This window comes from Ochlerotatus camptorhynchus, unplaced genomic scaffold, assembly GCF_037179485.1.
Source record: "Ochlerotatus camptorhynchus isolate MF236.1 unplaced genomic scaffold, CSIRO-AGI_Acam_v1.1 ptg000176l, whole genome shotgun sequence".
NCBI lineage: Eukaryota > Metazoa > Arthropoda > Insecta > Diptera > Culicidae > Ochlerotatus > Ochlerotatus camptorhynchus.
In genome coordinates this window covers 1,455,261-1,482,268 of record NW_027040666.1, presented here as the reverse complement: position 1 = coordinate 1,482,268, position 27,008 = coordinate 1,455,261, and the positions used below count along the sequence as shown (strand labels likewise).

The 27,008-nt window shown below is 40.6% G+C and overlaps 1 protein-coding gene across 5 annotated transcripts in view; it reads left to right on the top strand.

Annotated features, from left to right (window-relative positions):
• Sema1a (semaphorin 1a) overlaps positions 1–27,008 on the top strand; it is a 464,598-nt gene that overhangs the window by 418,960 nt on the left and 18,630 nt on the right. For 3 of the 5 annotated variants that reach the window (XR_010517655.1, XR_010517654.1, XM_065222649.1), the window contains exons 14-19: positions 21,820–21,931; positions 22,233–22,414; positions 25,682–25,979; positions 26,044–26,212; positions 26,307–26,381; positions 26,637–26,690. Coding sequence is in view for 1 of the 5 variants with exons in the window: in XM_065222649.1 (XP_065078721.1) it covers positions 21,820–21,931; positions 22,233–22,414; positions 25,682–25,979; positions 26,044–26,212; positions 26,307–26,381; positions 26,637–26,690 (890 nt within the window). In the remaining 4 variants the exon portion in view is untranslated. The remainder of the gene's footprint in view (positions 1–21,819; positions 21,932–22,232; positions 22,415–25,681; positions 25,980–26,043; positions 26,213–26,306; positions 26,382–26,636; positions 26,691–27,008) is intronic. The other 2 variants (XR_010517657.1, XR_010517656.1) reach the window with 1 other exon arrangement.

The window sequence follows — 27,008 nt, the reverse complement described above, 5'->3', positions numbered from 1 at the left end:
AGATTTTGAGCTGTCAACTCTTAACATAATCTAATATAAAACATGTTGTTCATAGTACGGGTTACATGGGTTACATTCACCAAGTGGCATATTGATTTTTGACGATGAAAAAACACTTACTGTGTAGAGTGCGCAATAGGCTGTGCCCGAGAACGGTTGGTTTTAAATTCGCTGTCACAAATTTTGTGTTTTTCGCGTGCTTTTTGGCTGGTACCAATGCAAAAAGAAATTCGTTTTCATTAATGTGAATAAATGAAGATTCTGAACAATATTGTGAAAACTCCCGGACAAGAACTTGGTACAAATAGAATTGTTGCTGTAGCGTCGTGCTAGCTGCTCGGAAAAAAATCCGTTCCCGAAAACCATGGTTTGTGCTTCGGTGGGTTTTTCTTTTCGCGTGTTCGGTTTTACGCGTGTTGGCGTTCTGCCCCTCGATCAATAACCGGGAAAGATAGTTTTGCAGGTTAAACTAGGATACTTCTGATCAAAAAAAAAACTTCCAAGTGTGCTTTGCTTGCGAGTGGATTTGTTTTTTTTTCAGTAGCTTTTATCTCTCGCTATTATCACTTGGTGTTATTTTAATTTTAATGTTGTGCCTTTTAAAAAAAAAAGATATTAAGATGTTTTAAAACTGACTTTAGTGCACGATTCGAAGGAAAGTTTGACGGGTTGTGTAGTACTGTGTTAGTGTGCTTGTGAAATTACCTGATTTACAGGTGGCGGAATGTTTGGTGAGATCAATCTAAGTATAAGTTTATCAAAAATGCTGTTTCACTATTAATAAATACGCACTGGATTTGAAAACTTCATGTTTTTGAATCTGGAAGTAGAAGAGATACGAAAAACATCGAAAAATGATAGAGAAAGAGAGAGAAGAGTATTCCACTACAGATGCCGATTATTCAACAGGACTCAACGAGAATCGAGATGACAAAGATTCAGCACCAAGGACACAATACATAAGCGATGAGATCTAGCTGATTACAACTAGATATAAAAATATGAAATGCATCCTACTAAATAGGGGAAATGACGGTTTCGGCATGACAGACTATTTTCGGCAACCCAAATTGAAACACTATTTTCACTGGATTTTCTTACGAAAACACTTCGCTGAATGCAAACAAACGATTCTTTATGCTTTCAGCTTCAATTTGAATATATTTTTACCAGTGAGAAAAAGCAATCTAGCAAGGTTTTCTTGAAATGCAACACACGCACTACAAATTGTAGCTGTTTTCAAGTTGCCGATAATAGAACAGCATTTACATGCAGTTCAAATGGAACGGTTGCCGAAGAAAAATTGGTTGCCGACAATACTCGCTCTCACTAGAGAAGATTGGAGCTTTGCAAAAGCGTTTCAAAACAGTTTTTGACAATTCTTTCGACTGAACTTGTTAGAGCAGCTGGCAGCAAAAGATTGTAAACAAACCAATACTGCATATGTGTGCGTTCCTTAGAGAAAAGGGCTATAGAAAGAAGGTGGCTGCTTAGGTTGCCGAGAATACGTAAATTCCCCTACGTACCATCTACAGAGCAGGAATTGCTTTGATGATGGAAGTGTACACGCAGTACCAATATACATTTTATACCGGTACTACGTGTATGCGGGGCTTGTTGTAAGTAAAAGTAACCTCGGAATCGACGTGAGTGACCAGGCATTCTGAAATGGGTTACTGAATTTTAACAGAGCTATCAACTTTCAACTTCCGGGCTAAAATTGTTTGCAATGGGATCAGTATAAGATAATAATAGATGATATTGCAAACAGTTTTCTTCCATAAAAACACTGCCATTTACACCACCAGGCTAATTTTAGCACCAATGATGCTTCAATTGACCCTAGAATTGACCACTGTCAATTGAACACCTAAAGTTAGGTTTACAACACATCACAACATTAGTTACAGCATCAATTGCAATGATGTTTTTAAAACATTAAATTAGCATTAACACATCAGTCGTCGCATAGTTCCTGTGAAGCAGGTTATGTCTAAATAGTACCACATCCAGTCGATTTCCATGTATTTCTTTGAGCTTCAGGAAAACTCTGCGGACGCCTTGAAAATTCTGTGAAAAATGCAGTTGATTTTACACAAGAACCTGTATTAATGAATCAGGATCATCTGGGGCACCCGTTGAGATCATTTAAAATGCAAGAATCTTCATTAGAAACGTCTGTAATCCCCGTAGGGAACGTCTGGAACCAATCCAAGTCAGGAACGTCTGGAATATCCGTAAAAAATATTTGCAATCCCCGTTAGAATTGTCTAGAATCCAAGTGGAAAACGAACCACCGCAGCGAACTTCTGAGATCTTCATCGGGAACGTCTAGAATTCTGGTGGGGAACGGCTGGAATCCTCACTGGGAACGTCTGGAACCTTCATCGAGAATACCCGGAAACACTTCTGGACCGTTTGAAGTACCATACCAGCCGAGAACGTATCGAATAAACTTCGGAAATGTCAGGAATCTCCGTTGGGAAAGCCTTGAATCCAAATCGGGAACGTCTGGAACCTCCATCGAGGATACCTCAAATACCGGTATAGAAAATAATTTGGTTAGGAAATTTTCTTGACTTCCCTGTCATAACATGTCATAGACATTGGTTGGCATGGAAAGATCTCAATTAATTTCCGTAGATGTGCTTCAAAATAGAAAATATTGATTTATCCATTGATCTACGGATTTTTTAATTTACTACACTATACTTTTTGAAAGACGGGTTTCGGATGATTTTCATACGGTTTAGCAATGGTTATTGTAGCGGGAAAAAATGTACCACACACCATTTTAAGTTAAGGTGATTCCCTGTAGCGTCCTTTTTCGTGTTACACTTCGCAATTTCACATTTAAAAATAATAAGGTTACTGTGAATGCACGTAGCTGAAACTACTACTTTTTGTTTGCTGTGGTGAAGCAAGCAATGTTTGAAATTTTCAGATTTATAAACCCCGTAGATCTTGAGTTATGTGCTTTTGAAATTTTGAGGTGTGATGGAAAAATAGACTCTACAAAGAAACATCTTAACCCCATTTTAAGTTAACCCCACTCTCCCCTAAAATCTTATGATTTCAACATTTTCAAAAATAGCAGTCCTTTGAGTTGAGAACATTACTTCTATGGGTTGAAAACTAAATTTGATGTTAAGATGTAGCTAATAATGATTGGTCAGACTGCTGTTGTGAAAATATCACAATTGAGAGCTAAAAAACATCCTGTAACATCAAATAACAAAACGAGTATTCAATTTGATGTTCTGTCAAGGCAATAAAAACGAAACTGCAACAACATTTTCAATTATTGATTTGTTGTAAAAAGACAGCATTGAGTGTTCTCAATGCTGTCTTTTTACAACAAATCAATAATTGAAAATGTTGTTGCAGTTTCGTTTTTATTGCCTTGACAGTAAATTTTGATGTAGATCTAATTCGGCAGTTTTTAAGAAATTATAACTCGAAAACGTCACTTCCATTCGAAATGACGCCTGAGACAAAGTTGTAGGATAACACAACTCCTTTACAGGAAAAAAAACGCAACACAAAATGCTAAGGAATGAAGAGTTTAAAAAATCATAAAAAGTGTTTAAAACTAAAGTGTTAAAAAATAACCTAAATCTAATAAAAAATCCTAACTAACTGTGAACTTTTCAAATCTAAAATTTAACCAAAATGGTAGAACAACAACTTTGACTCAAATATACCAACGTTTTGCTTGTAAATTCTTTTGGAAATGTTTGCACATTAAACGATTTTGAAAGATTTTCTGTGCAATGTGTTTAAACAAAAAGTTCAAAAATATTATCAATAGTTTTTATTGTATGATTTTTTAGTATCCAACATCCTTTTTAATAAAATGTTATTTAAAACATTAAAACGGGTAAGTTTTTGTTATTTAAGTTAATATCAAATTTTTCGATTTTTTACCAAAAAACCATATTTTTCCTGATAAGGAGTTATTTTTGCCTACAACTTTGTTTTTGACGCCATTTCGATCGAAAGTAATGATTTCGAGTTCTGATTTGTTGAAAATATCGAAAACGCTAATTTTTATTGATAGATTTAAACAAAATGGCAGAAGCTCAAATGTGAATGATTGTCCATAACAACCAATCATGGAAAGATTCGATTCCTCATTTGACTTGAAACTGCTCTTCTGCGGACTTAGCTTACAAGGCAAAGAGGCAAAGAATTTCATAAGGCTCGACTTATGTACAACACATATGAATTTCATAAGCGTGACTTATAAATGGTTTTCGCTCTTATACGCCTTTAACCATTTAATTTTCACACGCGTTGAAAGACGAGTGGTCACCACAGGAGCCCGTAATCTCAATGTCGTAATCCGAATGTTCCAGTCTGCTCCGTTTTTTTAGTTTTTTTTTTCGTGGCTAAAATCCATAAGTGGTTCTTACGTTCTTTTGCCTTAGTGTAGTAGTCTTGGGGAGATTAACCATTCCATTGGCGACTTTTTTTCAAGGGATATAGGGGAATTTACGTATTCTCGTCAATCTTAGCAGCGTCCGCACTTCTATTAGCATTTTTTCAGCGTCACGCACATATATGACGTGTCTGTTTGTTTAAATTCATCTGCTGCTTGCTTCTCTATCCATTTCAACCGAACTGCTTGAAAGAGTTTTTACAACGCTCCAAACTTCTCAGGTGAGGGTGACTATTGTCGGCAGCCTCTTTTTCTTCGGCAACCTTCCCATAAGAACTACGTGTTAACCAGCTGTTCTATTATCGGTAACTCAAAATCAGCCCTATTTAGTAGATCGTACACGCAGGAAACTGCATATAAGATATTCATTAAAATACCTACCTTTTAAAATTTAGCCACAAGGAATTTTCATGATGTTCAATGTCACACATTATGAAATCAAATTTCTTGGGCAAATCAATTCGTATGTATTTCATAAGGATTTGGTTATAAAATCATAATAATACATTTTAGTTCATAATAATGCATTAAGAATTTTGAAAATTGAAACATACATACATGAAATTATACATTATGAATTTTGTCACCAAGCGAAAGAAAAACTTAATGTATAATTTCAAAATGTATACATCAGTTTGAGAAAATTTTATTTAATTTTTATGTAGTCCAGCATACAAATCTATGAAAATTATATTTGTTCTTAATGATATGAAGACACAAGAAAAAATCAAAAAGCCGTTATCAATTTTGTAAACAATTACTGCAATCGTAAATTTACCAATCCTGCTACCCTAGAAAAAACACCACCGGGGTGGGAATAACTTTCCCCTACTTGATGGTGTGGCGTTAGTTTGCGTGGGTGAACTATCAGTTTTGATAAATTGACGATTCTAGTCATTGTTTACAAAATTGTTATCGATCTTTTGATTAATTGTTCGATAAAATAGTTTTCGTTTCCGAAAGTTAGCCATGTTTTCGATTTTCGATTATTTCAGAAAATTTATAATAATAAAATTAACGGAGAACTGTTTTGTTCGCAGTTTGGTTCCTCATCGTTAGATCCGTCTGCCCACTGTTCCTCCTCAAGAATGAAATTTGGAATTTCTTCTTCCGGTTGCTGCTCAGGTGAAATTAAATTATCGAAATGCTATACTGCCGTTCTACGCATATCTGTCCCATGTTACTTTTGGGCGTTTTTCACTTTTGTTCATAAAACAGAACTTTTTAAGGTAGACTTTAGATTGAAAATAGAAAAACATATTGTTTGTTCTGGGTTTGTATAAAAACAACATCAAGCCTAATTGTCCCATGTTGAAATTCTACGCATAACCGTCCCACAAAGATTTTCTCGACTGAATTTATCATTAACGAATCGATTTGTGTACACAAATGATTGAAACAGGATTTATACAATCAAAAGAAACAGTATGAACCATTTTAGGAAGTGGCAGTTTTATTTAATGTTGATAAATATTAAGAAAAACGGGATATCATATTAAAACGCCAGTTTATAATTTCAAACAATGCAACATTAAACACTAACGTAGACACTCGCCGCCCCCACACTCCCCCTATAGTGTCTACTAGAGAGGGTCTAGTATAAAAGAGGAGCGGATTCAAAACAAACTGCCTTGGCAACCTATGCCAGGGTAGTTTCTAGCAACACTGCCAATGCAATCCAGATAGGCGCTGCTTGATTGACTCTGGTTTTGACAGTTCGTTTGGCTCAAAACCAGCTAGTCCGCTCCTCTCTTATACTATACCCTCTCTAGTGTCTACGTGTTTCATGAAAAGCCCCTTATATAATATAATAATACGTAGTATAAAGGTCAACTCCGTACGGAAGAAATTTGCATGTTCATGTCAACTCTTCCAAAGTATTTCTTGAAATCATCGAAGCCCACGTTCAACGATCGTGTGACGTATTGATCTTTTGTCCACAGCATGTCAGCCTTAAATCTATTGTCGGACTCAAAATGATTCAGCACAATCTCCTTTAGGCCTACGTTCATCTTGCTAAGGAGTAGAACAAGATGCTAAGAAGTTTATGTTTTAAATAGTGCATTAATCATTAGTTTCTTGAGATGCCCATACTTTTAATGGTTTTATAGAAGTGTCAACAAATTTATTGTTGTTATAATTTAATGATGGAAAGCTATACAAACTATCCAGGATCTTCCAAAACTGCGGAGAACGCAAGCACCCTCATGTAATCACAAGAGTAAAGACGTCAAACGCAACGTGGCCATCAAAGCAACACTGACTGTAACAGTTCCTAGTGGGACTAACATGCGTAGAATTTCCTACTTCAGTGCAAATTTCTAGGCATAACAGTCCCATTGCATATCAAGACCAACAATTGAAATGGCCTTAACTCCATTTTGTAAACAAACCTTGTAAGGCCATTTTCTCGCGAACCGAAGTCCGCAAAGGCAAACCAACATAATGAACAGGTAGGGGAAATTCTCCTCCACCCGATTATGGTTTAGGTTTGCGAATGAAGGTTGTTGGTGTTGGTCTTGATATTGTTCGTATAAAAATAGACTTAACTGATTTCATTGAAGGTAATTTCTGTAATTTTCAATAAAACATATTGATTCTGTTGAAATGTGAACAATGTGCTAACTTATTTTAACGTATATTTCTTCCAATGAGCAGAAATGATTCGAAACATTATTCGCGATTTTCTCAGAAGCAACTTTTGAAACATGGGACTGATATGCGTAGAACGGAAGGATATATAAATTAATATAACGAAGGATATATAAATTAATGTTAATAAACGATGATGTCGAGGAATGAAGAAATTAGAAAACTTACGTTTCGTCGTCTACAATCCAAAATCCAATGCCACAACTGGTTACGGTTAGCAATCCCGTTTTGTTACAGCCGATTCCTATCGATTTGTATTCAAATATTAACAATAAAATTAATAAATATTGTATACTTACCGTTAAGAAACGTCAAACAATCGGCAGGAACTTCATTTAAGAACTCTTGCAGCAACGTTTACTCTTCTATAACCACTTCCATCTTGAATTTTGGCTCTGTACGGTCTGAATTTCAAAACGTTCCTTATGATTTTTTTTTTTTTCATATAGGGTAAATTATGGCTTCGGCACCCATTGACTGCTTTCGGCAACTCAAATTTGAACGCTAATTTCGCTGTATTTTCTCACCAAAACACTTCGATGACCGTATTTGCACGATTTCTCAGTCTTTCAGCTTCAATATGATTACATTTTTACGATTAAGCAAACCTATTTTGCCATGTTTTTCTGCAAATGAAATATACGCACTACAAAATACGGCTGATTTCGAGTTGCCGATAATAGAACAGCTGATTAACACGCAGTTCAAATGGAGAGGTTGCCGAAGAAAAAGAGACTGCCGACAATAGTTACACTCACCTGATAAGTTTGGAGTGTTGTAAAAACGTTTTCAACCCGTTTTGGACAATATTGTCGATTGGAACGGATAGAATAGCAAGCAGCAGATAAATGTAAATAAACAAAAACATCATATGTGTACGTAACGCTGAGAAATTGCTGATAGAAGTGCGGGTGCTGCTTACATTGACGAGAATACGTAAATTCCCCTATACACTCTTCCAAATTTCAAAAACCTCATTATGAAATTCAAACCTGTGGCGTATGAATGGCTTAGTCCAAATAATGAAAACTGAGATGTTTTATATCAAACACATAAGTGACGTATGAAAGATTTTCTTCCTTCATTTTTGAGTTTTCATAATGTTTTAATTTTGGTTTTCTTATGTTCATTTCCCTGCGTGTATGCTTCATAACAGGATTGCTTGGTCGTACAAATATAATCATATTGAAGCTGAAAGACTAAAAAATCAAATGGATACATTCAGGAAAGTGTGTTGATTTTGACTTTGACTTAAATGATCTATATTTCTTGAATTTGTGTGGTTTACATGTATAACTTATCAAGTGACACAGATGCGTCTTTTCAACTTTAGTTCCTGTGAAATTTCAATTATTATTAATTACAGTTCCTAGTCCTATCAGGTTCCTGTTTTAGAGAATGACCACCTTGGTGGGATTGGTTTGCTTGAAAATTTGAAAAAGAAGACTACTTATAACTACTATTTACAACTACAACTAACCTACAACTACTATATACACCTAATCTACTATATACAAATTGCTTATCAAAGCATGTTCTGATAAATTACATTTTTGTGCAAATTTAGTCTTAATTTCGTTAATTCTGGAATCTATTTTGGCAATGCCTGCCTCTTCGTGTAAATTTGTTATTCTAGTGTCAAAAGGACGATCAAGTACCATCCTCAGCACTCTATTCTGAGCGACCTGGATTTTGTTCCTGTGAGTCTGTGCACATGATTCCCACACCGGAGCTGCGTAGAGGATCGCAGGTGCTATGATTTGTTTGTAGACGGCCAGTTTGTTCACCCTTGAGAGGCGGGATCTGCGGCAAATCAGCGGATACAGACACCTAACCAAGACAGAACACTTGACTACTGTTTTCTCTACATGCGAACGGAAGAGGAGCTTTTCATCGAACAACATCCCGAGATAGGTTACTTCGGCGGACCACTCAACCCTTGTGCCATCCATGATTACAGTACAAGATGGAGCCGGTTTCAGTTTGGGCGATTGCCGATGGAGGAACATGATCGCTTGTGTTTTGGTGGCATTGATTTTGATTTTCCACGTGGTGGCATAATCAGCAAAGGCGTTAAGGCATCGTTGAAGTTTGTTCGTTATTTCGCGAGGCATCCTTCCTTTGACGGCTATTGCGGTATCATCTGCGAACAGGAAAAACACGCAACCGTCGCCTAGGGGAGGAATGTCGGAAGTGTAAATGCTGTAAAGCAAGGGGCCCAGCAGACTACCTTGCGGGACTCCTGCTGGGATCGAAAACGTGTCTGAGAGACAACCATTCAACGATACCTTAAACGATTTTTGCTGGAGGTAGTTACGGGTGATTTTAATAAGATGTAAAGGAAAGTTGAAGTTACAAAGCTTGTACACAAGTCCATCATGCCAAACATTGTCAAACGCCTTTTCAACGTCTAACAAGGCCATGGCTGTGGACTTGGATACAGCTTTGTTACTTCGGATGTTATTCATCACCCGTACTAGCTGGTGATTGGTGGAGTGCCCCTTTCTGAACCCAAACTGTTTCGGAAGGAGAATGTTATTTTCCTCGACAAACTTGAGCAAACGATTGAGAATGAGTTTCTCGAACAATTTGCTCAGCGCTGAAAGGAGGCTGATGGGTCTGTAGCTTGAAGGCAATGTTGGATCCTTACCGGGTTTGCGGATTGGTATGACTTTAGCTACTTTCCAGATGCTTGGAAAGTAGTGCAGTTCCAAACATCTGTTGAAAATAGTGGTTAGAAGAGACTGCACTTTCATGCTGAGTCTCTTCAAGATCAAGTTGAATATACCGTCAAACCCGGGAGCCTTCATGTTCTTGGTGCATTTCAGCGCTGAGCAAATTTGTTGTACTGTAATCATATCCGCCGGAGGCACGACACAAGGGGAGGCATCTAGGTTTTGAACGCATTACGCAACCTGATCATCGAGCGGACTTTGGATAGTCGAGCCAAGCAAATGCGATGAAGCGACATGCTTGCCGATCGCATTTGCTTTCTCCTGTGGTGTAATTAAAAGCCGATCGTCATCATTTTCGACTTTGAGAGGTGGAACGGGTTTGGGATGATTTTTCAGGACCTTGGCTACCTTCCAGAATGGTCTGGAGCGGTCGTCCAGATTCTGGACAACACGCCCGAAACTTTCATTTCGGAGTGAGTCCATTCTGGAAGCAATCTGCCTGTTCAGATCGGCCACTTCACGTTTTTTGCCCAGGTCTCCAGTCCTCTGAAACTGGCGTCTACGCACATTTCTCAATCGAATCAATAATTGGGTGTGGGAATCAATAGCAACAAACTTACCCCTCACAGGAACTTGTCGAACGCATGTCTCCCGGGCGTTGGAGTCCTTCCAACGCCCGGTCGATGTCATCTACGGTGTCGAGCAGTGGATTTTCATCGATGTTGCTGTCCACCATTCGACCGTACTGCACCCAGTTGACATGGTGGTAGTCTTTACGCAGGCAGCCTCTAGCAGGAACCACGTTGACACCGACTTCAGTCACCACCGGTTGGTGGTCGGAGCTGAGATCGTTGTGCGCCTCCGGCTTGGATAGTCCGATGTTTGACAGGAAAAAGTCTAGCGTGGAGGGATTTCCCGCCGGAGAGATGAAAGTTGGTTCGTCCGGAAATTGCACTGTGTACAGTCCATGTTGTGCGTGGTCGAACAATAGACATCCGTTTCGGTTCCTCTGGTAGTTCCGCCAAGCTTCATGGCGGGCGTTCAGGTCGCCCCCAACGATGAATCGGGAGCTAGTACGGGTGATGGCGGTCAGGTCCTTCTTGAATTGGATTCCTAATCCGTTGCTTGCGGTACACTGGCGTGGGCAGTAAACAGCGATGAACCGGACGTTTCCAGTTGGTGATTCCACCTCCACACTAATGGCCTCAATGATAGAAGTGCGGATGTGGGGCAGAGTGCAAAACTTGATTCCCTTTCTGACGATGACCGCTACACCACCCCCCCTGGAGCTGGTGCGATCAAGCCGGATAATGTTGTGGTCAGGCAACCAGAAGCTGTCACCGAACTTTAGGTGGGTTTCGGTTAGAAGACCCACGTCGATGCTATGCTTGCGGAGGAAGTCGGCAAGCTCAATCTGTTTAGCTCTTACAGAGCAAGCGTTCCAGGTAGCGATGGTTAGCGGTTTAGACACCATATTGGATGATGAACTTACCGAGCACTTGGATCTGTTCGGACTTATTGCGGCACTTACGTAGAGCACCGGTCATGTTGATAAAAATCTCCATCAGTTCGTCTGCTGAGAACAGATCGGGATTGTTTGTTTGAGCTGTTGGTTGCCTCCAGAATCCAGGGGGGGATGGAGAGCTTTGTCCAGCAGAAGATCCAGACGTTTCTTGAGGGGGCGTGGATCGCACCCTGGGATTCGCTTGTCCACGAAGAGGTGGAAAGTCCTCTGTCCTGAAAGCCGGGGCCTTATCCTTCCTTCGTGCTGGTTGATTGTTGGTGGACGCTTGATTTCGGATGCGCTTGAAATCCTCGCGTTTAGGGCACTGCTTGTTGGATCCTTGGTGAGCACCACCACAGTTGGCGCATTTGGACGCCACAGCTTCATCCGCAGCACATTCGGAGGTGGCATGGTCTTGAGCGCAATTTCCGCAGCGTGGCTTAATGTTGCAGTTGCGGGTACCGTGTCCGAAGTTCAGACACCGCTGGCACTGAGTCACATCGCGATGGCCGCCACGGTATGGCTCCCAGCGAACGATGATGGAATTGATGGACCGGATGGCTTTCAGTGCGTTGAGCGTCACCGTTCCCTTCTGGAAGTGTACCAGGAAAAGGCTATCCGGATACGCCTTCACATTCTCGTCTCTTCTTGTCATTCGATACACGGCACTTGGGGCCAGCTTGTACCGGTCCCTGATTTCTGATTCGATAAACTTCGGGTCGAAGTTTGGTAGGCCCCTGATGACGACCTTGAACGGCTTCTCACCGGGAATGTCGTGGGTAAAGAATTCCACCTTGGAAGTCCTCAGGTGGGCGACGACCACGTCAAACTCCGTTTTGGTACAGAGCATCACTTTAGTGCCGACTCTGTCCAACTTGTATTCGGCTTTAACACCCAGCGTCGTTAGATCCGCAATGAGCACATTAAGATGGGCATTTTTCACTACCAATGGAGGTAGCTTCACTTTTGCCGAGCTCATTTCGGCAGTATTCACGGTTTCGGCAGCGTCACCGAAATCTCCAACATCGCTGTTGTTCGTCGCAGTGACATCGGACTGGCCTCGATTCTTCTTCCTCTTCTTACTGCGTTTTTCCAACACAGCTGGCTGGATATTCCCATCCATGGGGAGAACAGCAAACCTGTTCGAGGTAGGCACACCGGAGCTTCCTTCTCCGGGGTTCTGGACCTTCGCCGGGCTTCGCGACCGATGCTTCCCCATTACAGGGCACACACACACGCACGACAAACCGCGAAAGAGAGAGCGCGAACACTATCGCAATGAACTTTTCAAACAACTCGAGAGAGCGAGCTAACACCGAACTGAACTGCTTGACGATCAAGCAGAGAATGAAAAAAGAAAGTGTGTTGATGGGATGCGGTGCCCAAGCCGACATTTATTCTAGTTTGCTGGTCGTTAATGTTTTTAAAAAGCGAAATTTCATTAGCGAAAAGGTACTGTGATTGAGTCCGACTGGGTTGCAACTGATTGTTTGTCTGAATTGCGATCTGAAATTCTGCACTTGAGTGTTCGATGTTCCACCACAGGTTGATGAGGTTCTCGTGTGTATGTGTGCGTTGGACAAATAGAACTGCGAATAATTTGATCAAATAATGCTCCGTAATGGTGCCCTTCATGTTTTGATGATCAGCACTTTAAAAAGGATAACTTTTTAAGCGAGACAAGCGTTCTCAACAAGTCTACGGAAAAGGAATGTCCACAACAGGTAGAGCAAAATATCACATAGACGCCCTTATTCGCACTATATATTCAGAGATAGAAGAAAAACAAAAGGCATATTTTCACCAACTTTTCTCATATCCAAACTATTGCTGATGATTCCCAATATCATAATCGATACATATTACATACACTTCACTTTGCGTTTTTCTGGACATGTGGGATTCTCGAGGAGCTATAAATGACACGGGCCTGCAAAATAATATACGTGGTTAACGAAACAATCACAGAACGCACACACGAGGAAGAAGGTTCTAGGTATATATTTTTACATTTGGAAGGAGCTTCGAGAGCATGAGACACAGACGGACCGACGGCGTGTTGATGAGGCCACTGATTTCACTTTCCCGGTCATCAATGATCACGCCATCAGATTTGTCATAAGTTGGCGCATAGATGTTGATCAGGCTGTAGTTAAACAATTTGCCTCAAATGGTCAGTATACAGGCAGTGCTGGTAAATGTTGACATTTTTTCATAACCATCATGGCTGTTTTCCGGCATTCGCAGATCTACTGCGAGCTTGAGTATTCGATGGAATAATTTATAATTCACTAATGTTTCCCAAATTGTAATGTTTGAGCATTGGAGTGATTAGTATTCATTCCTGTCTTATGATTCCATCCAATAAACTTCAAAGATGTGTGGCAATTAGCCAGAATACAACAAAATTCCAAAACAACTCAAAACTGTATCGCTGGATCTCGTTTTGTGTAGTGTGCGAAAATATAGTGTTGTCAGCAAAAGTAGTTTAGAAATTTACCCGCTACAGTTTAATTTGTGTTGGTTTGTAGTCGGTGACGGTAAAAAATGTCAAATTTTCAAATTAAGTGTAGTAAACTAGCAGTGATCCAGCACTGTATGCAGGTGTGCAATAAAAAAATGTGTTTTTTGAAAGAAGTAAGTTAGCGATGGGATCCACCACCCATAATTCATGTTCTTTAGATCAAGGTCACTGTACTTCCTGAACCATTAACCTTTTTTGGTATCCACGAACCAGAAGATCCACTCTTTCACAATTATATATGGTTCTGGTACTTCAATAATCGAGTTTCTCTTCATTGTCCCACGTAGCTTCTGGGTCAGCTGCCGATAATATCGTTAGTTTTTTTTACATTCTTCATTTTTCTGAATAACAGTGGGAGTTTCAGTTTGCGATATTACTGGACACGCGATACCTACGACATTTTGGAGGAGTTGCCATATTAGAATTAGTTTTTTGGCATTTCTAAAACTGGCTCTCCTATCTTCTGATCCTGATAACCACGGTACCATCTTCAACTGAAACATTTTTAGTCATCATGTTAACCCGTAGAAACGTGAGGTAAGAACTTGTGAGGACCAGAGCTGTTCTTATAACACTCGTTCCAGGTTATCAATTAACTATTTGTTGACCAACGTATTAATATCTGAAAAGCTCTGAAGACTCATCGCAATCGTTAATTTAAATAAATTAGCCGTTTTCGGTATAAAAGTTTAGAATATCTAAGAGCAACATATTCTTGTTAATCACCGTGGGTCGATTTCTGACGACCTTAGTCACGACCTCACGTTGCACAACAAGCAAATAGAAACTTATCTAGCCCTATCAGCGAAAAATAAATAGAAACAAACAATTCAGAGAAAAAAAACTTTATTTCGCTTCTCCACTTATCAGTTTTGCTGTCTTGATTACTGGAACCCCCTTTCACTTCCATGCTGTCTTATTTGAACCTTGCAATAAGAGAAGAGTTTCAATCCGTCTTGGTCTGTCAGAAACAGCCTTCAACTGGTTGGTGTTGACTGTTCTCAAGAAGGATAAATCTTATCCGCTTTTTCACTCTCAGTAAAGGTCAAATATTTTCCCAGCATAACGCTACAATGCAATGCCATCGAAGGATGTCCTAAACGCTCTTTGTAGATTTTCAACCCTCTTAGGAACCGACTTGAAAGCCAACTACAACGTTATCACTAGGGGAAGATAACCCAAAATGCACCCTTGTGGTAAAATTAACCATCGTGGTTTTTGCAACATTTTCTCATTTCTAATTCTGGAACTGAACTGGCAATGCTGCTTGATAAATTCGTGAATTAGAAGTAGGAAGGATATAAAAAAAACAACGTCGGACGAATTTACCGCACTAGTGCATTTTGCACAGTTTTCCCCTACCTACTACTCTGGAAGCCACCATCGCGTGAAATGAAGTTTTCCTTTTTGTTTCAGTTTTTCTTCCGGATCTCGCCATTCACCAATATATCTTTCACCCGGTTCAGAACCGTCTGTTTCATGCTGACAGTTCCAGCAGCAGAGCAAATGCAGCTTGAGAGAATCAGGAAAACTAAGAGACGTGCAAGCCAGAACCAACTTTCAGAGCCGAGTAATTACGACTTGGTCAAACAAAACTCTAAATTATAATTTAATTGATGTTTGCCAAGATTGTGCAGTTTGCCAAAATACACACAAGTTTGTGCCTCGAAGGTTTAATGGAATGTTCGGCAAAATGAGGAAATCATTAGCCTCCGGAAATTCAAGGAGACTTATCTCGGGAGAGGAAGAAATATCGATTGTTGTCCGGGTGGTTTTTCTCAAGGTAGACGTTTATGTTTTACACCTCCTAAAATTGCAATCACAGACAGACAGACGTAACTCTTTAAATAAATTTTCATTAAAAATATCGTCCAAAAATCACTAACGACAGCTCACGAGCTATTCGCGGAAATAAGCTTGCTTGCCACGTCTCTAACAATGTTTAATACAACTTGTATACAAGTTCGATAGAATGTATAGAAACTTCAAAGTGATCCGATGCCAGCGCTGTGGTGGGGGATTCGTGAAACTAGTAATATTTAAATAGAATGTTAAATGCGTGTACGGCGATTGAGGAGATTGTCCATCACTGATGTTCTTATTGGTGACATCTATCTATAAGAAATTACGCATACACTTAGTACCGTTAATTGTTCACAGAAAGCAGTGCGGTCAAAACATGTATGGTACCTCTATACACTGGAGTCGCTTTTTACGCGGGTGATACGTCCCGCGTAAAAAAAACCGCGTAAAAAAACCGCGTAAATTCCGGAATCCGCGTAAAAAAAACCGCGTAAATACCGAAATTCACGTAAAAAAAACGCGTAAAAAAAGACCGTGTAAAAAAAACCGCGTAAAAAGTGACTCCAGTGTATAATGCGTTTAGATTGACGTTCAGTTAGGGACTACTCCTTTTTTACAAATTCTTCTCGTCGTTTTTATAAATGGGTTGGAGCAGAAAGTTTATTTTTAGTGCAGAATATGTAGAAAAGGAGGGATTTAGGATGTTAATCTAAATGCATATATAGAGGTGTCAGACATATTTTGCAGTGTAAGGTACTCTATTACTAATTTCTTTAGGAGGTCGTTCACTTTTTTTTTTGACCTGAACATGCACCGAAAGCGAATTATTCCCGCTTTTCTCAATTTCTATATGGGGATTTTCATCACTTCCTACCAGCGGAACAGCGCCACCCTAATAAAAAATAACCATAAACGAACGATAACCCAAATCATTGAACTATTCCACAAATGGTTTGGATGATACCCAGAACACGTCGTTAAGCAAATTAACCATACAATTTTTATTAGGGCATCTCTGTGGAAAATGGCCTGATGGGTGATATGATTGATTGATTGCATACGCAAATGACGTGAATTTCTGCGAATAAACACGAGGAGGATTGATAATAGCAAAATTTGCCATAAATAGTAGTCATAGTTCAATTTTAGTAAACAAACTAACAATTCTCGATTACTTGTTCGAAGGGACGTATCAGCTTTTGTAAACAATCCATTTGATCATCGATTTGACGTAACTGGTAGCTCGCCCACGCATACTAACACCATATCGGTAAGGGAACAATTCCCCTATCTGAGGGTAGTGTTAGAATGCGTGGGCGAGCTACCAGTTACGCCAAATTGTCGATCACATCTATCATGATGGAGTCTACCGCAACCCTACCAAGCCTGACTGCAACGGCAACATTCCCCCGCCCGTAAACCCTGTGGCTGGTTCCATCAGGAACAGTACGGGGATTACTCCTTCGAAGTGACCTCCAGAACGGCTAGCTTCGCTACCGGTCTGACCTTCTCGCCTCTGCTTGTCTGAACGGACGCTGAACGGACTCTTCCGTCACTCCCAACGAACACCTTCTTCACCACGCCTCGCTCCCAGACGTTTCGCTTCTCTTCATCTGCCACGAACACCAAATCTCCAACCGCTGATCCACGAACCACTTAGACCTCTTGTTTAACATCGGCAGGTATTCCCTCTGCCAACGATCCCAGAATCCATCCGCCAAGAACTGTGCGCGATGGTAGCTACTACACGGATAGAAATCTCCTTATACCTTTTGGCAAATTTCCATTGCTGATTATTCATAAATTGTATAAGTCAACTAATAAGCAGACGCCTTGCAAAAAGTTAATAAAGATCATGTGTCAAATGAAATGTATAAGTGGTCACACATACCTTTTATGCATTCTAATAGGACCTATGTGGTTTGTCTTATGCAATGTATAAGGCTGATGCTTTGGCAAAAATGTATAAGTGAAACACATGAATTAAATAATTGATTTTCGTTTCGTGTACGCAACGCGTTGGCCAGGTCAACCGGATTCCTCGACGTCAGACACTCGACCGATGAACGACCACGCAAAAAGTGGTTCGGCGTCAATGCTTCCTTGTCTTCCTTCACGTTGGCGGATACATAGGTGAGTGGACGAGAGTTGATCAGGTTCTCCGCCTCGATCAGTATTGTCTGCAGGATCTCGTCCGTCAGTTTCCGACCATCTGTGAACGTTTTTAGTGCCTCTTTCACCGAGCGCACCATTCTCTCCCACGCACCTCCCATGTGTGGGGCAGCCGGTGGGTTAAAAGTCCAACGGGTCCTCGCACCGGTAAACGTATCCGCACACGCTAGATTGATTTACTTCAGCAGATCTTGACTGGCACCGACAAAGTTCGTACCGTTATCCGAAAGGATCTCGATCGGACTGCCACGCCGCTATACGAACCTCCTGATCGCCATTTTGCACGACTGAGTCGTCAAGTTGTACGCCACCTCCAAATGTACCGTGCCACCCATCGCTTTTCCTTCCTTCGGCCAATAGACACTTCCAGTGGACCAAAATAGTCTATTCCGACGTACGAAAACGGATCGGCCCTCGCCGCCAAACGATGTCCTGGTAAGGGTGCTATTCTCGGAACAATTGGCTTGCACCACACACAGGCTCGCATTACTTGATCTACTAGCGCTCGGAGACACGGAATGTAGAATCGCTGCCGAACTTCGTTTACAACGGTTCCTATTCGTGGGTCCGAACGGAGCGGTGGAAACGTACTTGATGGATGTGGTTATCTTTGGCTCGACTTGTTCGCCTTGCTCCGCACAGTACGTGAAAAACTTGAACGCGCGGGAACATGCCGAGCAGTATCCGGAGGCTGCCGATGCTATGCGTTGTTTACAAAACCTGATATGTCCTTCGAAAAAGTAATCGAGAATTCTTCCTTCTATGGCACCTGTACATTAGGCGCCTAGACCCTGAGTGATGCCTCATAGCTTCGTCCAGCTCGACTGTCTGACTGAACAAGTGGAAGCGATTTGACAGACGTGATGAAAATTTTCGTTACTCTTCCTCTCCCTCCCCCTCTGTTAAATGTTATGACCGAGCTCCGACTTGCTCCACTGTTGGGCTGGGACTGATGGTAGCGGTGGATGCGATTTGGCAGAAGCATTTTGGAAACGACATCCTTTTCCGCTGCTCTTTTTTCCCCTCCGATCAAGTCGACTATTTGGAAGGCAACTGATAGTGGAAGCTATTTTTTTAAAGTAAAATTTACGTTTATTTGCTGTTTTTTTTTTATGTTTCAACATTGATTTACCATTTCGATAGGTTAGCCTTTGGCTGTTTTCCTTTGTTCTAGTTAATTGGTTATTCTAATGTGCAACATTTTCGGTTTCGGTAGCGTAACCGAAATCTCCAACGTCACTGCCGTTCGTCGCAGTGACGTCGTCGCGACCAATCGTACCATCGGACTGGGCCCGATTCTTCTTCCTCTTCTTGCTGCGCTTTTCAGTCACTGCTGGCTGGGTAATCCCATCGATGGGAAAAACAGCAAACCTGCATGTAAGCTCTGCCCTCTGGCTGCTTTGTTTATGTATTTTTCGATTCGGTTTTGGAGTCGGTAAAGTAGAAGTCGATAAAGTAGAATATTGTACAACATTGAACTATGATGTGCAAAGCTATTGATATCACCATGTGAGGTACATAGACTCCAAGTGTGTCACAATTCGAACCAATAGTGTTGAGCTGGGAGGGAGAAGCAGATAGCACACACGGAATTCATTGCATACTTGTTCTACTTGTCATGAAAATGTATGCCATTGAAATCAAATCAAAACAGGTGTAGCAAAATCGCGTGTTTTGCTTTGAGCGTGTAGTGATTGTTTGAGATTATTCAGCGTGCAGTGAAAAACTGTACTTTTCTGTTTGGTATTTTATTACGCTACTAGATGTTTTGACAAACCCTTAATTGATGGTATCTTTCAAAATTGATTTGTGTGTATTTTGAATGAATTAAAAAGAAACGGTGTCCCATTGAATAAAATAGGTGGAAACAACAGTTTGTCATAAATTGTTTTACGCAAGATTTGAATACCGCCTTGTGTATTCTTGTTCAACTGTAAGAAAAGCATCATAAAATTACTTGGCTCCCAATGACAGTTCGTGACAGTAGCCGTCTGGCTACATTTGACGTTCCATTTTTCTCTCTTCGCGACTCTTCGTCAGGTGTTGAGGCATGGTTCACAGCATAAGATTCACTCATGAAATGGATGTGTTTCACAATAAGTGCTCAATTAAGTGTGAGACACATGATGATAGCATGTGGTATTTTTTGAGTTTTCCAATGTTGTATCAGTGTCAGGTCAACGTTAAGGCAATGTAGATACAATGTCGGGCTCGTGTCGGATGACTGATGGGTTTATGTTGGATGGCTGGATGAAGTTTACTTGATGTCGGATAGGCTCATATTTTGAGTTGGAATGTCGACCGTCCGTCAGCTCAATAAATTGAATGGACTGAAAAAATTAGCTTCTCATGGACATTTACAAAACTGTAATAATGATTCAGATTTCAAACGGTAAGTAACTTTCGATTTTTGAAATTTCTCTTTCATCTGAGTATAAATTATTCTCGCTCTGAGTGAGATTATACGACCATTTAAATATCGATGTGACGGAACATGAAATGCAAGCTATGGATGCTGAATCTCTTGGTTCTTCCAACACTTTCTTTGTGAAGAAGATAGTTCTAGATAGGACGGATATATCTATGCTAAAGGGCCTCCCTTAGCTCAGTCGGTAAAGGCGCAGCTATAAAGCATGACCATGCTGAGGCAGCTGAGTTTCGATTTCTGGTCCGGCCGAATTGCAAAATTTCTCGGCTTCCTATGGGTATTACTGTACTTGCCACACACCTATCCTAATGCAAAAATGGCATACAGGCTAAGAAAGCTCTCAATTAGCAACAACTTGAATACTAAGGGCTGGTGTAAAGTCCCAGTAGGGACGTGCTACCTTCCATCTCGTTTAAGGTTGGAATAAATGTCAAATTTAAGGATCAAGCCCTACGCCCTTCAACGTGACCTAACAGAATCTGCTTTAGAGAATTTTGTGAGAGGTATAGCACGTGGGAGCCTCAACTCCGTGTATAATAAGAAAAGTAGAAAATAGACGTAGAAAGTAAATGTTGTGAATTGGTGCATTGATATGGAACTTTTATTTGTTAAAACTGTGTGTAAAATTTCTTATTTATATAACTTAGAATAAAATTCCATTAGAACTCTAAAAGATCCGTTGAATGTAAGAAACAAATATATAAATAAATATTTACATTGATTAAGTATCTCCTTAAACATTGTAATCGTCGTGAAGTATTTCCTTAAACTTTGTCACGAATGAAGCAATACAAATCTGACCAGGAGCGATTCAAATCTGAAATCCACAAGTTTTTAAGCCCCTCCCCTCCTGTAGCATGCTTCGTTCCATACATATTACACGGACGGTCACATATTCTAAAACCCCCTCCCCCACATACCTCATGATTGGACATCGTATTTGAATCGCAGCAAAAGTCCCTACATCTTAAAGATTTTTCGTTTTCAGTAATCAAGTAAAAAACTAGTCCGAGATCTCTAGCATTGTTCCCTGGTTCAAGATTTAAAAAATAAGTACAATCTACCTCCTTCTAAAGTTCAGCCTTATGACTCATTCAATCCAATGGCGTTCGGCCTATTTAATGTCGAACTTATCTTGATTCTGGGATTTAGGAAATTAGTTACTGGAAATTTGATATGGTTATTAAATTAGGATCGGGAATCTCCCCCTTTACTGCCCCCCTCTGACTGCACCCATGATTGAGCCAATTTCTCACGCGATAAAAGCTCCTGATCTGACTTTTATGTAAGAAGGTATTAATTGGAAATAGAAGCAAAACGGCAAATGCTACCCAACAGTTGTGAAATCGATGTACATTCAGTAAGATTCATATTTCATTTTTTTTAATGAGTTGAAAAAAAACGGGATTTTAAATATCGAATGTCTATCGTCTGATTTCTCGTTCATCAAGTATTAATTATTGCATCTTCCTGTGCAGATTGTATGGTAATGAATATTATTATCTTGAATAACGCGCTTTTCCCTCTATTTCATCGCATTTAATTATCGCCTCCATGGGATAACCACCCATCGCCATCGCCCGGAATTGATCGAAAAAAAACAACAACAACTATCTGCAGACACGCCAAAGGACGGAAGTTATGATGATGGAAAATTAATTATAGTCACCGATACAACCGTGATAGCGATTAAATTACACCGCTGCAGCAGCGAAAAGATAACAAGTTGCAGGTAATTAAACACAGGACACGTAAAAATGAGAAAACAGGCGAAGACGTGTATAGTGCTTTATGGTGATTGAAAGTTAAAACGCATCGACGACAGCAAACCCTTCTTCGTCTCATTGCTGGGTGGTAGTGAGCGGAAAAGGGAAATGCGAGAGAAATAAATTTTCATTTATGGTTTTCGCTTTTACCGAGCTCATTCATTTTCATGACCTTTTCCTGAGCGTCGAGCGCTTACCAAATGGCCCATATTTTCGCTAATGTGCTGCTTTTCCTTCTGTGGTCTACTTTCTTCCCTCACAATCTAGCGAATGCGTGGCGCTGCAGGATCCGTACTGTGCCTGGGACAAGATTGCGGGCAAATGTCGATCGCACGGGGCTCCACGTTGGTCGGAGGATAACTACTACTATCAAAACGTTGCCATTGGAGATCACACGGCATGTCCTAAGATTTCCAAGGCTGTCAAGGTGGAGAAGGAAGGATACAGAGGTACGTAAAGCTGCTCAATTATGGATTCCACTCGAAAAATATATTTCGTTGACTGCGGCGGTTGCGGGTGATTAGATTTCGAATGGGATTTTCATTCCATTTCAAACCATCCCTCACACTAGGTACAGAAATCCATCGAATAGCGCGGTGGGTGGTACCGTCCTCCCATCGCAATTTTTCGGCTGTCCTCCTGATTTTTGTATGTGATTGATCAAACATAAACTTGACACCTACAGAAAATCAGCTCAATTGATTGGAAAATAGCCAAGAAGTTGTGGTGGGTGGATGGCAACACCCACCGCGCTATTCGGGAAATTCTTGTATATTCTGAAACACGTAGCTATAACATCCGGAGAACCGGAGGTAGTGTTTTGCCAGACAGAGCATGCCATTAAGTCATTGAGATGGATTATGATGAATAACAAACGCATCCAAGTTACTGCATACATATATTAGCGTTCATTGAATGTAAACGAGTATCTAAGAAAGGCCGATTCTATATAGTGGAAATGGATGTAATGTCGGCCTATAAAGGGTGATACGGTCAAAATTTGGTCAATATCAACTTGACGTATTTCTTTCAATTTTGCATTTAAAAAACCTGAACACCCCTCATTTTGAAGGTGTGTGTGTGTAGAATGTTGCTCCTATTTTGATTTTGGAATTCACTCTTCAGTTGTCAAAATGCCGTCCAAGCAAGAAGAGCAGCGTATCAAAATTTTGCTCGCGCATCGCGAAAATCCGAGCTACTCGCACGCAAAGTTGGCAAAATCGCTAAAAGTTGCCAAATCAACCGTTACAAATGTAATTAAAGTGTTTGGGGAACGTTTGTCGACAGCCAGAAGTCTGGATCGGGGGGAAATCGAAAACCGGAAGCCGCTGAGACGACAAAGAGAGTTGCCGGTAGTTTCAAGCGAAACCCTAACCTCTCTCTCCGAGATGCCGCAAATAAGCTGGGTGTATCGTCTACAACCGTGCATCGAGCCAAAAAACGAGCCGGACTATCGACTTACAAGAAGGTAGTGACTCCAAATCGCGATGATAAACAAAATACGACGGCCAAAGCGCGATCCCGGAGGCTGTACACGACGATGCTGACGAAGTTTGACTGCGTGGTAATGGACGACGAAACCTACGTCAAAGCCGACTACAAGCAGCTTCCGGGACAGGAGTTTTATACGGCAAAAGGAAGGGGAAAGGTAGCAGATGTTTTCAAGCACATGAAACTGTCAAAGTTCGCAAAGAAATATCTGGTTTGGCAAGCCATCTGTACCTGTGGCTTGAAAAGCAGCATTTTCATAGCTTCCGGGACTGTCAACCAAGAAATTTACGTGAAAGAGTGTTTGAATAAACGTCTGCTGCCTTTCCTGAAGAAACACGGTTGTTCCGTACTGTTTTGGCCGGATTTGGCATCTTGCCATTACGGTAAAAAGGCCATGGAGTGGTACGCCGCCAACAACGTGCAGGTGGTTCCCAAGGACAAGAACCCTCCCAACACGCCAGAGCTCCGCCCAATTGAGAAATACTGGGCTATTGTCAAGCGGAACCTAAAGAAGACCAAAAAACTGCTAAGGGCGAGCAGCAGTTCAAGGCAAACTGGCTTTCTGCGGCGAAGAAGGTGGACAAGGTGGCTGTACAAAATCTGATGGCAGGGGTCAAGCGTAAGGCCCGGCAATTCGGATTTGGAAAAGCGGAAGCCTAACTGAATATTTTTCCTGAATTTTATACTAATTGAACTTGAAAAAGAAATTTAATTTGATTTTTTAAATAAACGATTTCACCGATTTACACGCGTTTTCCCTTGACCAAATTTTGACCGTATCACCCTTTATGCCCCAAATTTGGGCACCATACATAAATTCAGCAATCGACTAAATTTTCAATAGTGACCATAAATATCCATTTGTACCATCCCAATGACGCGTTCATCTAGATAAAACTGATAAATAGCAGATTTTTAGCGATGGGCCCAAGCTTAGCCCTATAGCCATTTCCCCTAGGTCTCTACCATCTTAAAAAAGTTTTGATGTTTCAGATTTCAATTTTTTTCATGGCATGATATGGGAGATGAAGTACTTTATATTAATTTGAGTGTTACTGTGGGGGAGAAAAGCCGAAATCTACCTATTTGAACCCCTTTCATCAAATAGGGGAAATGGCTCTAAAGTTGGCCTATGGATCTAAGATAGGGCCCATCGCTAAAAATCTGCTATTTATCAATTTTATCAAGATGAACGCGTCATTGGTACGGTACTAATTGATATTTTTGGTCGCTATTGAAAATTTAGTCGATTGCTGAATTTATGTATGGGCCCAAATTAGAGGCATTTTAGCCGACATTACATCCATTTCCCCTATATTGTATAAAACTGAAATTTTGTACTGTCGATGGTTTCATTATTCTTTTAAAGATAAGCTCCGTAGACCATATATATATATATAGCTCAACCGATGTATAATTGGCAATGCACTCGTGTAATGAATGGGAAATGTGGGTTCGAATCTCACCGGTGCCGGTAGATTTTTTCGCAAATTTTCTCAAACACACGTATCTTACCGATGATATGTGCTTACCTCTCAGTATTTTCAAACTTTCTCATAAACAATTAAATTGACTGCAAAGTCGCTGTACAATAAATCAAAGATAAGCCGTTAGTTATGCAATTGGTACTTTTTTAGCCACCCTTTTTAACATGAGCAGTTCTTGGAGTTTTGGTGATCTTATTATTTTTGCACAGTAAAAGCAGCTTGTCATAAAATTAAGACAAATCAGAATTTAAAAAAAAAATAGGAGATTTTTCCTTCTTTTAAACATTAGCAGTTCTTTGAAGTTTTGTTGTTCGGCATTCGGCCAAACGGCATTCGGCCAAATGGTATTTTTTTTTAAACTTACAAAAATAATTGAGGGACAAAATGATACTTTGCCCCTATTGGAAGTTATTTGGGTGGTGAGGGGCAAAAATGCCATACCTCCCTAACTTGGCGCCTATTCTAATTACACATACTGCATGGCTTTGCTTATTACAACAAAACGAAATAGTCTTTGATCGACTACTTCCATTGTCAATCAATTTCGCGGCTTTTCGCGGGATTTTTTGAAATTTCGTGTCGAGAGCAAAATTTCTAGGAATTTGTGGAGTCCGCAAAATCACGATTATCCACTGTCCCAACGGATTTCATTACGGCTCGTTACACAAGCATTAGATTCGTACACTAGAACTCTCCCAGAATACGCAAAGTGACTCACAACATATTTTCAAACCGCAGACGATTACGATCCTCAACGACCCAATAAGCATCAGCCGGACAACGACATGATCAGCATAATGCAGGACAAAAGTGGTTACGATGACAAAGGGCCACAAATAACACCTGATTTGATAAATGCTCAATATACGGTGGAAACACTTGTAATGGCCGTGCTAGCAGGTGCAATTTTCGCCCTATTGGTGGGATTCATCACCGGTTATTTTTGTGGCCGACGGTGTCACAAGGACGAAGATGATAATCTACCATATCCCGATACGGAATACGAATACTTTGAGCAGCGACAAAATGTCAATCGGTAAGTTGAGACCTTTAATTCATTTATATTCCACATTCTATTGAAATCTTCAAACCGGATACAGGATACAAACCGAACCGAAGCTCCTTCCACAGGTCGAAGAAGTGACCTACGCCGAACCCGTACTATTACCTCAGCCATCTAGTCAGAATAAGATGCAGCAATCGCCAAAAAATACGTTAAGGAAACCGATGGGTCACCACCACGGTGTAAACTCGGAAACGCTTTTCCAGGTACCAATAAAAACAACAATCTCCTACATTAACGATAATTTGATGAGCGTTCCTTTCCCTTCCCTGCTTACATAACCTTTGCTCTCCTTTGCAGTTCCAGCCAGATGGCTACAGCGCTCGTGATAACTACCGAGGTCGCGACAACTTCGGTACCCTCCGATCCCACCAAGTAAGTAATCCCTCACTGCCATCATTACCGGTTCCTCTATACTCTACTGTCAGGCAGCATCATTATCACCTCTCACCTCACCACACCCAACACCTCACAAGCGCCCGCGCCACACCATCCACCACCCAACTAGAAACACACTTTCCCACGCTCATTAATTTTGCGCCACCAGAAAATGAACGCAAAAAAGTTAACCTGCTGACGTAGTGAACTAAAACTAAACTTTTCCCGCTTTCTCGCTGTCATTTTTCACAGGGTGATAATTATCGTCGCGGTGACGGATTCTCAACAACGAGAAGTGTGAAAAAAGTAGGTCACAGGATATTGCATTGCAGTTACTTTTTTGGAAATTAACGAAGCAAAATAAACAGAAACAATTTTGTCTTACCTCCCCCCTCAAAAGATCAGAAAGTAAACTCGCGGCACTGAAGCAGCTCGCTTTTTTTTGCAATTGCATTTCCTCCCACCCCTTCAACTAATTACCACGAGCAGTTTGAATTATCACTTTTTGCCATTCGTTTGCCGTTTTCTCTTGTTTCTTTCCACTAAAAATATCGTTAAATTTTGTGCACTTCCGCTTCTAACTGTCTGTCGAAAATGTTTACTTATTGCATGTACTTTTCACTT